Source organism: Otolemur garnettii, unplaced genomic scaffold (genome assembly GCF_000181295.1).
Source record: "Otolemur garnettii isolate 467f Iridium unplaced genomic scaffold, OtoGar3 scaffold00140, whole genome shotgun sequence".
Lineage (NCBI taxonomy): Eukaryota > Metazoa > Chordata > Mammalia > Primates > Galagidae > Otolemur > Otolemur garnettii.
The window spans coordinates 672,737-685,136 of record NW_003852535.1 but is presented as its reverse complement, the minus strand read 5'-3'; the positions used below and the strand labels follow the sequence as shown (position 1 = coordinate 685,136).

Sequence of the window (12,400 nt, the reverse complement as noted above, 5' to 3'; positions counted from 1 at the left end):
GGGGCGGCCCCGGGCCAGCAGTAGCCTCGGCACGGAGCCGACGGCTGCCACCCGCCGGATCGAGCAGCAGCGCAGAGCCGGAGGACGACGAAGGAGGTAAGACCTGGGACCGGTGGCCCGGCGGGGGCCCCGGTGTGGGGGAGGGGAGGGCTGCGGCTCGGGGCCCCTCTCCGCCGCCGAACAAAGGGGGGGACGCGGGCCGGGTAGCCGGGGGCGCCACCTGGTGGGCGCGGATTGCCGTTGCAGGGCCAGCAGGGGAGCCCCCCGCCCAGCTCCCTGGGTCCGCCCGGCCCCGGGGGTTTGGGCGGCTCCTCTACTCCTTAAAAGGCTCTGTGCGCCCAGCATTGGGGGCCAGGTCGGAGGGGCCCAAAGGTCAAGGCGCAGCAGGGCCCCAAGCTGGTGGACTGGCAGCCCCCGCCCCTTTCTCTTTCATATTCCCAGGTGGTCTCCCTTAACCTGCTGTCTTAAAAGTCTGTCCATATCCTGGGTCTCTTTCGGGTGTCTTTCCCCGGCGGAGCTCAGCTCAGCTCGGAACTCCGCTATTTGAAATCCGGATCCCTTTCTTTTCTTGTGGCCTCGTTAAAGACAAGCACCCTCTTTTTCTCTACATTTTCCCTAGGAAAGTACATAGCTTGTGCCTCGGGGGCCCATCATCACCTTCCCCCATTGCGGGCAGTTTTTAGAGGGATGGGTTCGCCCATAACGTCCTCCAGCCCGGGCATTATCTCTTTTCTAAAAAAAAATTTTTTTTTGCCCTAATTTGTCAACTATAGCGGAACCATCCCCGTTCGCTCTGCAGAGTCCGTTTCCCTGCTGCAGGGTCAACGCCTTAAAACCAGAGAAGGTTCCGTCCAGGCTCGGGAGACTCTGCCCTAATCTCTGGACTCCATTCCCTGTCCCTCCCCTCCCAGAATCTCCCCAGCCCCTTTTGTTTTTAAATAACCTCAGCTCCTCCCCCTTTTTCGGCTCTTAAAGGGCCAACCTAGCTCAGACTAGCCTGGATCCGGCGCTGGAAGGATGCTCAGAGACCAGCTAGCTATCCAGTGCCTTTGCAGACAAAGAAGCTCAGGCCTAGAGGGCAGACAGGACTTGTCACAGGCCACAGAGCAAGTTAACAGTAAAGCAAGGACTCCAACCCAGATCTATGGCTCTGAAGCCAATAGATTCTATGGATCTACTTAAAAAAATAAAAACTGAAACAAACAAAAAACCCTCACAGCAGTGATAGGAGCCCTCTCTGATCTTGTCTTTTGTTTTTGTGACCCTGGGATTGTCCACTGGGAGAATGACCAGCACCTGCCTGTGTAGCTTATGTGCCCAGGAGACCATTTTCTAAATAAAAGGAGTCAAGACTGTAGGAGGAGTGGGGGACTGCTCTGGGTATCTTTCTGGCAAAGGAAATGCTACTGGGTTAGTTGGGCCTCTCCAGTTCCTGCTCTTCTGACTGCTGGGCATGGGTAGTGGCTGACCCCCTGCCAGAGCAAAAATTAAATCCCCAGAAAGACTTAATAGACTCCAGTGGGTGGTGGCTACTCCCTGCCGCAGTGTCATCAGTAGCCACTCTGGTGGCCCTCCTGACATCCGTTTTCAGGGTCAGTGGCTCCCCTAGACTCTAGGGGAAGTCTTGGTCTGAGAAGCTCTTTCCCCTGGAGGTGCTGACAGCTTTGTCTTGGGGATTTCTCCGGTGCAGGAGCCTATATTTGGGGAACCGATAATGCTTAGCTCTTCCTCAAATGGGACTCTCAAGAGCCTGTGTTTGAGGCATTATTGGAGAAAGGGTGAAGACTTTGGGTGTGGCCCTCCTTCCTGGGGCCCCAGATGGGTGGGTCCTGTGTGTAGCCCTGGATGCAGACAGATGCCCCCTTTGTTCCTCTCAGCCCTCTGCCTGTACTCCATTCTGCCTGCTGCTACTCTCCTGGCTTTATCCCTGCAGCTCCCGTCCAAAAAGGGCACCTTACAGAGCTGGCTGCCTCTTTGGCTCTCACCTAATTTTTAAAAAAGTGTTAGAGCTAATTTGCCCAGTGCCCTGCATCCTTTTGTTCTTGATCCTTTCTTAAAGAGTCCTTGCTCTTTGTAAAGAGCCAATGTTTTGGGTCCCTGCTTCTCCTACATCCTTTTTCCTGCCCCTGAACACCCCACCCTCACCTCTCTTTCTTGGGCTTTAAAAAGCCCTGACTTCTTTCCCTGGATATCAGAGATTGAAAACTGTCTCCCTTTCACCTTCTTCAGGGCAAGATCTTCAGCTGGAAGGGGGTGCCTTGGGGTCCTGGGGGAATACCCCCCTGCCCTCCTCCAGGGCCAGGGGACCAGCATCTTCAGGCAGGAAATACTCAGACCACTGTGAGGCCCGGGCCTCAAGACCTGGAAAAAGCCGCATCCCTGGCCGTGACCACCGGCGCTACTACCATGACCACTGGCGGCTGGAGTACCTGATGGACTTCAACCCTGCACGGCATGGCATGGTGTGCATGGTGTGTGGCAGCTCCCTGGCTACCCTCAAGCTCAGCACTATCAAGCGGCACATCCGCCAAAAGCACCCCTATTCCCTGCACTGGAGTCCCCGGGAGAAAGAAGTCATCAGCAACAGCTGGGACGCTCACCTGGGGCTGGGGACCTGCGGAGAGGCTGAGGGCCTGGGGGTCCAGGGGACTGAGGAGGAGGAGGAAGAAGAAGAAGAGGAGGAGGAGGAAGGGGCCAGCCTCCCAGCTTGCCCTCCCAAGGGCCCAGGTAATACAGGTCATGGAGAGGCAGGGGCCTAGGTGGTCAGTGGGTCACATGGGGACAGCTTCTCTGCCAACTAGCTGGTCTCCTTGAGGTTACTGCTCCTTCTCTGGGTGTGGTCTGTTTATAGGGGAGGATTGGGGGGGGGGGGCTCTGACATTCCTGGTAGTGTTGTCATTTTGTGCTCTGTGCAGGATTAATAAGAGTAAAGGTTGAGGGACAGGCCTGGGAAGGCCAGGAGTGAGGAGGCCAGGCTGGGTTGCTGAAGGCTTGGGAGGGTGCTGGAAAGGTGCAACTCATCAGCCAGTGGGGCAGGGGTTAGATCCTGTTTCTGGGGGAGGAAAAGAGGGGGTTAGAGTGTCTGAAGGAGGATTTAGAGAGCTGGAGGTCAGATGTGAGGGGAGAGGAAGAGAAGGGCAAAGGTTAGGTCTGGGGCCTCTGAGTTTGATAAGCAAGTGAGAGAGAGGCTTGTGAAGGACCTGGCTGTGGCAGGGGGCTCCCTGAGAGGGCAGTGTCTCAGTTCCTTCCCTCCAACCCTTTCAGGCAAAGCCCCAGCTGGTGGGGGCTGCTGGCGCCAGCGACGAGGGGGCCCAGTGGCACCCCGTGCTCGGCGTCTGCGCCTCTCAGCTTCCCGGAGGGCCGGGGGCAGCAGGGGGCTGGGGGCCCGGCGCATGGAGAGGAGGCTGAAGGAGTCCCTGCAGAACTGGTTCCGGGCTGAGTGTCTCATGGACTATGACCCGCGGGGGAACCGGCTGGTGTGCATGGCCTGTGGCCGGGCATTGCCCAGCCTGCACCTGGACGACATCCGTGCCCATGTGCTGGAGGTGCACCCCAGCTCCCTGGGGCTCAGCGGTCCCCAGCGCAGTGCCCTGCTGCAGGCCTGGGGTGGCCAGCCTGCAGCTTCGCTGTCTGAACTCACCCATTCCCCACCAGGTGCGAGGTCCATCCTAAGCTGAGGCCCTGTCATGTTAGGGCTGCAAGGGGTCTGTGGCCAAAACTGGGAGGCAGGAACTTCTGGCTGAGGGCCAGGAACTCACTCCCACTCCCTGCTCATAGAAGTCAAGGCCTCTAGCTTGGGGCTGGGGTGAGGAGCAAGGATGGACCCCTCTGCGTGGGTAAGGGCAACCTAGTCAGTGGTCTGAGCCCTTCTCCCTCACCCCTTCCCCAACAGACGATGACCTCGTCCCCCAGGACCTGACCAGAAAGAGGAGCCGGGATTCGCCCCCGGCTGCTGGATCCTCCTCCTCTCAGGATCTCAGCCCCCCAGACGTAAAGGAAGAGGCTGGCTGGGTCCCTGAGAGGCCCAGGCCCGCAGAGGAGGAGGAGGAGCTGGAGGAGGGCGAGAGGGTGGGGGTCCCGGGCAGGTTGCCACCGGGCCTCAGCCACCGCCGCCACTACCAGGAGCGCTGGCGGCTGGAGTACCTCATGGAGCTGGGCGGCGGCCGGCGCGGCCGGGTGTGCATGGTGTGCGGGGGCTCGCTGGCCTCGCTCAAGATGAGCACCATCAAGCGGCACATCCGCCAGCGCCACCCGGGCTCCACGCGCCTCGGCGGGCTGGTCAAGGCCCTCATCGCCCAGGAGTGGAGCGAGAAGGCCGCCCATCTGCTGGCACTGAGCCTGCCCTGCCCAGAGTCTCCCCGGGGCCCTGCCGCCCCCAGCACAGCCGAAGCCTCCGAGGAGGGGGGAGGGGACGAGGAGGAGCCTGAGGAGGAGGAGTGGTGGGGTGAGCTGGTGCGGGTCAGAGCAGGTGGAGAGGGAGAGCGGGCAGGGCCTTAGTCAGGCAGAGAGAGAGGGCTGGGCGCTGCTGGGGTAGAAGGGAGAATTAGGGTATGGGTCGCAGGGCGAAGGTGGAGGGATCACGGAGGTGGGACACGGGGTATGGCCTGCTCCCCTCCCACACCAGTTCCAGCGCCGCTTTTTCTCCTTCATTCACTAGGCGACATCCCACTCTCCACTGGGGCTCCGTTGGAGCGGCCCGCCGAGGAAGAGGACGAAGAGGACAGCCAGGAGCCGGGGGGACTCCTCTTGCCGCTGCCACCGCCGCCGCCTCCCCCGCCACCGCCGCCCCGAAGCCGGGAGCAGCGGCGGAACTACCAGCCTCGCTGGCGGGGCGAGTACCTGATGGACTACGACGGTAGCCGGCGCGGCCTGGTGTGCATGGTGTGCGGGGGCGCGCTGGCCACGCTCAAGGTGAGCACCATCAAGCGGCACATCCTGCAGGTGCACCCCTTTTCCATGGATTTCACGCCCGAGGAGCGCCAGACCATCCTGGAGGCCTACGAGGAGGCGGCACTGCGCTGCTATGGCCACGAGGGCTTCGGGCCGCCGGCTCCGGCCCCGCGCGACGGCGGCGCGGACCTCAAGTCAGGCGCCGTGTGCCGGGCGTAGCGGACTCGCGGGCCGCGTGCCCTGTGTGCTGCCCGGCCCTCGGGCTGGGATCCCCTGGAGCCTGTTTCGGGCGCTTCCCTGTTGCGGGCGTCCTGGCCGCTACGGCGCCCCCCCCGCTGGCCGGGCCGGGCCGGGCCGGGCCAGGCAGAGATGGGAGCTTCGGTGCTTGGGCGCTTACGTCCCCAAGGTCGTCGGTGCCTCGAGGGAGGCGTACTTTCCCTTGGGCCCCAGAGCTCCGGCCCTCTCTAAATTGGGCCCCACGTTTTCCAAGAAGCCAAAGCGGCCTCCACGTGTGAGCACGGAGCGCTCCCGCGCTGGGCGGGGACGGGAACGTTGTCAATCAGTATTAAGGCCGAGGGAGGGGCTCAGGGAGGGCAGGAAGGACGCACGGGCCCGCTCCCTGGCCGAGGGCCCGGCTCTTCCTTGCACTCTGCAGGCTCGGCTCCCGGCTCGGGAGCTGCTGGCTGCCCTCTCCTAATTGGTATTCTCGGCCTCTCGGAGGCCCCGACTGCGGATGGGGGCCTTCTGTGGGAGGCGGGGTCTCGGGCCGGAGGCGGGGCCATGCGCTGGGGGCCTGGGCGGAGAGGGGCCAGGCTGGGCCGGCAGAGCCAGAGCGCCCCGCGGTCCCACCCTCGCGAGTCGCAGCCACCCTCTCCTGGACGGAGGTCGGGTGAAGGGATTAGCACTTTTTTCCTTTGCTCCTCCTGCCCTCCGGACCTCCGCCTACCCCTAAGCTCAGTCGGGCGCTCTGGGTCGGGCACCGGGTCTGTCCGAGTCCGGGACACTGGCGGTCCCGGCTGGGGGCGTTCCCTCCCCGCCCCATCCCTGTTCTCCTTTGTGGGGGACGTGCTACCCATTCTCAGCCCCCAGAGCCCGGGGCCGGGCCTAGGCCCCCCTTGCTCTTCCCCGCAGCAGCGCCAGGCATTATGAGGCGGGGAAGGGGCCCTGCGATCTCCCAGGCAGGTCCGAGAGGGATGTATAGATTTATTCTCCTGTGGAGAACTGCTGGCCCTGAGATCAGGCCCTTTTTGCTCTTTGTATTTTATTTTGAAACTGTATTTAATGCTTTTATATGAAGGGGTGGGGGCGGGAAGAGCTGACCCTATCACCCTATGTGCAAATGTCTTATTTATTATGCGTGTGTCAGAGATAAGCTGTGAGGTGTTGGAGGAAGGACCTAAAGGAAGGAGAGAGGACAGAGGCGGGTGGGACCCTAGTAAGCTATGCTGATGTGATATCTGCTCTGCGCAGAGAGGCCGCTGCAGGCACAGGTTCCTCGGCCCTGGAGTCAGGGTTGGCAGGTCAGCTGTGGGACTTGAGGGTTGAGTCTGGAGGGAAAGGAGCCCTGGCAGCAGGGGCCAGGGGCTGCCTTTGTGGATGGGAAAGCAGAGGCACAGCTGAAGCCTGGCTTCTCATCCCTGCACCCCAGGCCAGAGCCCAGGGTTCAGGTGCCACAGACCCACTCCTCTTGCTCTTCCTGGTTGGGAGTTGGATTTTATACCACGTATTTTATAGCATTTTTATATAATTTAAGATTGTCAGAGTTGGAAGGTAAAGCTTTCACACAACCAGGTAGGAACAAAACGAGAACTAGAATAACACCAACTCTCGAATCAGTGTATTTTGCACTACACCACACTGCCTCCCAATCCCTGGTAAATTACTACAGTTTCTTTTCATTGCTATGCTGCCAAGGGATGACATGTGCTGTTAGTGCAGCTATGCCTCCGCGGGTCTCAAAGACCTGCACACTTGCTTGGGATGAGTAGGCTGAGCTCTGTAAGGCAGCTCTTGGCATAGGCCTGGGCTGGAGGGTGCAGGCGGCAGCCTTTCCTCTCCACTGAGAACTCCAGAGATGGGGCTGACTACTGCCTGGTCCAAGGCCTCCCTAGCAGGGAGCAGGGCTCAGTGGCTTTGGGTTCTTTGTTGCTGAGGCCAGCAGGAATTCAGAAAGATCCTGAATGGGCTGTCAGATAACTGAAAAGTGAATTACAGTGCGTTTTGACCTCCATATTTTTTGAGACAGTATTACAAACTTGGGAGCAGGTTTTGGGTGGCACCAGGCTGAGCACTGCTGTTCTTCTACTTTCCTTCATGCATATTGTTTTCAGATCTGGAGTGAATATTCTTTTTCTACTTTGCCTGCTCAAAAACAGTAGGCAGGCAAATTGGGACAGCTAATTCTAATCATCCAAGCCCACGGCCAAAATTCAGGTAAGCCAGGGCAGTGATTAGGAATGGTTTTTCCCCATCTGAAGGCAAGGACAGGCTTCAGCAGGACAGAGTGGCTGTCTTCACTGAGACAGCCCCAAAGCATGACAGTGGTTCTTCAAAGTGTGGCCCCCAAACCAGCTTAGGAATGTGATAGAAATATTCTTGCCTCTACCCCCAGCCACCCAGTCTGGTAAGTGCTTCAGTGACACTGATGCAGCTCAAGTAATGTGCACCAGTGACCTGAAGTGCTGCTGCAGTTACAGGTCAGAGTCAGGGGTTAGCTGGTCCTCATCCCTAGGTGTGCCTCTTTGGCTTGGGATTCTGACATGAACAGGTGAAGTTTCTTCATTTTTTTTTTTTTTTTTTTGAGTTAATGGTATGCTTGCTATTATGGCCAATATGTAAATGTTACTCTGAACACATATTTATATACCACGTTACTTAGTGACATTATTCGAACTTTTGTATGCGTATTTGTGAAGTTGTTTGCATCAGTCATTTAAAGAATATTTCAGCCTAAGTTTCCTAAGAGGTATGTTGAATTAATTTTTAAGAATCAGCTTAAGGGTCATAGCAGCTTTAGTTTAGGGCAAGAGCTAATTTCAGCAATGACCTGATGTATTTAGTTCCCATTTTCCATGACAGACTCCCAGTTTAAGTGCATCATGGCTGTGAGTGATCCACAGGCTGCTTCATGTGGCAAGCAGGGAACATTCCCAGAGGACAGCAGACGCCTCTGGTCCTTTCCACTCCTCATTTTTCTCATAAGGTCATCCCTTTAGGGGTCTCTTATTTTCTTTTAGAAAGCAAATGCACAGGTAGAAATTCCATAATCTTGGAAATCCTTACCAGTATCAACTATTAATTGCTTTTTAAAGCCCCCAAAGTGAGGATGGGGGAGTGGAAGCCTTGTTTGGATCTTACTTTCCTCAAACTGTGTATAAAGAATAAAGTTAGCAGAACGACACCAGTCACTGTGTTGTGTTTTTTTTTTATTAATACCACATCAACTTGCAGGTTTACAGGAACCAATAGTCAAGCTCCTTAGGTGCTACTGTATTTTTATGTTGCACGCACAGACACGCACACAGTTTCATTAGTAATTTTTTCACCTATATATTTAAAAAAAAAAATTCCTGCGTGGCACAAAGATCTCTCCAATTATCTAAACACAGCAGCAACAAAAGAAAAGAGCCAGATGTGGAGGCTTCCAGTGCAGAGAGAGGTCCTTTGGAGGGGAAGCCCAAAAAGACAGATCAGTGCATTGACTTCCGGGAGGGCAAAGGGCGACAGAGAATGCATTTCCTACTATGACATGTAATCAGTTAAAAAAAAAATTCAGAAGGGGGTTAAGAAAATACAGTAAGATAAAGGTACCTTTTCCCCATCTAAATACCTAAGTAATTTTCAAAAAAAAGTGGAAAGAAAATTTCCTCCCACCACTTTCTACAGCACAGTACTTCAGGACAAGCCTTACTTTAAACTCACAGTGCAGGTTCTTTCACGTTTGCTGCATTTTCATGTTGAAGGGGAGGAAGAAACAACTTCAAATGGGAATCAAAGCTTCCCAGTTGCCCTCCACCTGCTTGCTGTCAGTGTGGTTCTCCTGCCTTTTAATTGTATCATCAACAAAATCTGGCTGTGCCTGCCCACCCTCACCTAAAACTTCTTGGAAAACAGTCTCCAAAGCAGTACCCTGGACCATGGCAAGGGTGCCAGTAAGACCTTTTGCAAGAAAGAGCCCTCAAAATACCCATTAAGCTAGCCTCAAAGCAGTTAAAACTCTGTATGAACCACAAAAAACACTTCCCTACGCTAATTTGTGGTCTTAACCACAGACACACACAATCTCTCAAGCCAGTTAGGCTTTGGTCCTTAGGCTAAAATGATGAACACAGGCTAAAGATGCAGAATATGAAAATGAAGCTGCAGGGAAAAGATCAAGATAAAGGCTTTTTGTGTTTCCATACTTCACTTTGTGAAACCCCCCCACCCCCGCACAGGCTGAGATAGGATTACAATAACTCAATAACTGAGGAGCCCACATGCAGATTATTTTTTCTCTAACAAGTTTACAGCAGTGTACAGCAGTTACAGACATTTATTCATAATAAGAAAAGTACAACCATATTTATTAAACTTGAGGTGAGGTGGAGAGGGGAGGAAAGCACATTCGGGAATGAGTTCTCAAACTAATGCTCAGAACTGGTGTCCAAGAGAAATGACACAGAAACCACCTTCCCAAATGGTGGAGCTTTCCTTCCCTAGGTTGAGTGAGGGACACCACAGTGCTACCGTAACTCCCTCTCTGGTTCTACTTTCTGCTTCAGTTCTTTTTTAATCAGATGGCATTCTGGGAATCAGGAATTATCACTATAATCTATAAGTTACTCATAGAGTTGGAAGTTATATCATTAAAATGAAGAGGAATATTAGGAGTAGCTGCTCATATCATCTTGGGGCAGAAGATGAGATCTGAGGGCTGCAAAAAACCCAAGGAAGGAATCACACTCCTGTCCCCAAATAATTTCTTCATAAGTTAATCATTATTTCTTAACTTAAAAACAAGGGCAAAACTATAATGGGAAGCTGAGTAAGACCAGTCCTGAAAATTGAATAGAAGGACCCAAGAGATGGTGTTCTATCTTTCATTTTCTCTTCTACCTCCAATCTTTCCCTTTTCAAGCTATAGGTAAAAGCTCCACCACCATTAAGGTATTGATTTATCTTATGAATTTCATTCTTTCTTTATTCTTTCGGGTTCTAAGTTCTCTTTTTAGCCTAACAATTCTTGTGCTTGATATTGAGGGCTGAGGGAAAGGAGGGGGATAAAACACCAAATTTAAAAAAAAAAAAAAAAAGCTTGGAATGCAGGCTCAAGCTGACACCGAGCACGTTCCTTCATAGTACAAGTAACAACGCTATTAACTATTAAATGGTGTTTTAGTAACTGTTGGATTTCTGGCTTCCAGATGCTTATTCTGCCTTTTTTTTGGCGATTCCAGGGAGTTTTGCTTGGATCCTATTGAGGAAAGAAAAAAATGAAGATGAAAGCATAAACATTTGCTTTAGGTTTCTAATAGTGATGCTAGAAGACAGCCCCGGACTTGCTCAAGCAAAGTGAAAGACATTCTCTCATTTCACATGGGGATGGAAGAAAAGAGGCAAGGTCTGAGTCTAGCCTGGATGAGCCTGCAGGATCCACAAAGATCTCCCACCACTGCCCCTGCCTGCGTCTTTCACTCCCAGAACCTCCTAGGTCCTTCACTGGGGTTCCAGAGAAGGAGGGTATTGGGCATGATGCCTGCTGACTATGCTCTACACACGGGCAGTGCAAGAGCCCATTTCTCTGGCTCTGTGAGGTACAGGTAAAGGAATGCCAGGTCACCCACTAGTGCCACAAAAGGAACCATAGGCACCATGAAAACATGTTAAGAGGACATGGGTCATCAGTTCCTGGTTCTCATGACTACAGAAGCTAGCAAGACTTTCTAGTCTTTCACAGGACACCAAAGCTGCCATTTATTCTAGCAAAGGTGTTCTGAAATCATTAAAGCTACCCATCGCTGTGGCCAATCATTCCCCTAAACAACTGTCAAGGCTACCCTCCACAAGTGTCACATCTCATAGCAGGTGACCCAAGTCAGCTAACAGTGGTAATCAAGATATCAGATCTGAAGCTGTACTATGACCATTTTACACCAATCAGGAATAAACAACAACGATATACAGCAAACCTCCATAGTTGACCTAATTTTCATAGACCAGACATGTAGCACATGTATATGTACGTATCAGCACAGTAGCCCTAGTTCCTTATGCTGACCTCCTCTGTATGCTGACCAATTTGTTCCAGAGGTTCTACTGTATATATTCCTGCTAACTATCTCATTTGGTTTTAGCACCAGTATATACCTAAAAAAGCAAAAACAGCAGGTGAAGATCTTGGCATCAAGCCAGACCTGTCTGGACATTTATATTCGTAGTTCCCTCTTATTTTAACTTTATTTCTTTTGTAGCAAGAGGATCTTGCTATGTTGTTCAGGCTGGTCTCAAACAATCCTCCAAAGTGCTGGGGGTTACAGACATGAGTCACTGTACCTGGCCTTAACCAAGATTTTTATCAGGCTGAAAATTACTTTCTTTGGCATTAGAATTTTATGCAGGGGACTAAAGATAACTGGGGAGAAAGCACATGTCATGATGAAATGGTCCCTAAATGTACTTACTTTTCAATAATTGACTTGGTCTGATCCCGGGCAATGCCAACATAGTGATCAATCTGGGTCTTTAAGGAAGAAAAGTAGATTCAGTTGTGGCAACACAAAGAGTAACAATTTTCCTGAGGGCACTATTCTTTCGTCCAGTTTGACCCGTTTTAAAAAATCACTATTGGGTGGCACCTGTGGCTCAGTGTGTAGGGCGCTGGCCCTATATACTGAGGGTGGCGGGTTCAAACCTGGCCCCGGCCAAATTGCAACAACAACAACAAAAAATAGCTGGGCACTGTGGTGGGCGCCTGTAGTCCCAGCTACTTGGGAGGCGGAGGCAAGAGAATTGCCTAAGCCCAGGAGTTGGAGATTGTAGTGAGCTGTGTGATGTCACAGCATTCTACTGAGGGTGATAAAGTGAAACTCTGTCTCTACAAAAAATAAAAAATAAATAATCGCTATCGACTACTCTAGAAAATGAAAATAATGTCCAATTTTTTAAAGTATTTGAAAAATTTCTGGCTTTAGACTCCACATTATGTCCTAAATGTCCCACATTTTCTTTTTTTTTTTCTTTGTTTTTTTTTTGAGACAGAGCCTCAAGCTGTCACCCTGGGTAGAGTACTGTGGCATCACAGTTCACAGCAACCTCCAACTCCAGGGCTCAAGCGAGTCTCCTGCCTCCATCTCCCAAGTAGCTGGGACTACAGGCGCCTACCACAACGCCTGGCTATTTTTTGGTTGCAGCCATCGTTGTTGTTTGGTGGGCCTGGGCTGGATTCAAACCCTCCAGCTCAGGTGTATGTGGCTGGTGCCTTAGCCACTTGAGCCACAGGTGCTGAGCCCCCACATTTTCTTAAAGAAAA

The 12,400-nt window shown here is 52.9% G+C and overlaps 2 protein-coding genes across 2 annotated transcripts in view; one reads left to right on the top strand and one right to left on the bottom strand.

Annotated features, from left to right (window-relative positions):
* Window positions 1-2: 2 nt before the first annotated feature.
* Window positions 3-5,109, top strand: CUNH11orf95 (chromosome unknown C11orf95 homolog; the record flags this gene model as incomplete). Its single annotated transcript, XM_003798760.2, has 5 exons — window positions 3-96; window positions 2,230-2,727; window positions 3,265-3,654; window positions 3,893-4,444; window positions 4,658-5,109. Coding segments are annotated over 5 exons (1,986 nt in total), but the record flags the coding sequence as incomplete, so codon positions are not given.
* Window positions 5,110-8,298: 3,189 nt separating this feature from the next.
* The window catches only part of RTN3 (reticulon 3), an 82,231-nt gene continuing 78,129 nt past the window's right edge, over window positions 8,299-12,400 (bottom strand). Inside the window, exons 6-7 of the mRNA XM_003798580.3 lie at window positions 11,553-11,611; window positions 8,299-10,345 (exon numbers count right to left, since the gene is read on the bottom strand). Coding sequence (XP_003798628.1) covers window positions 10,300-10,345; window positions 11,553-11,611 — 105 coding nt within the window. The 3' untranslated portion in view covers window positions 8,299-10,299. The remainder of the gene's footprint in view (window positions 10,346-11,552; window positions 11,612-12,400) is intronic.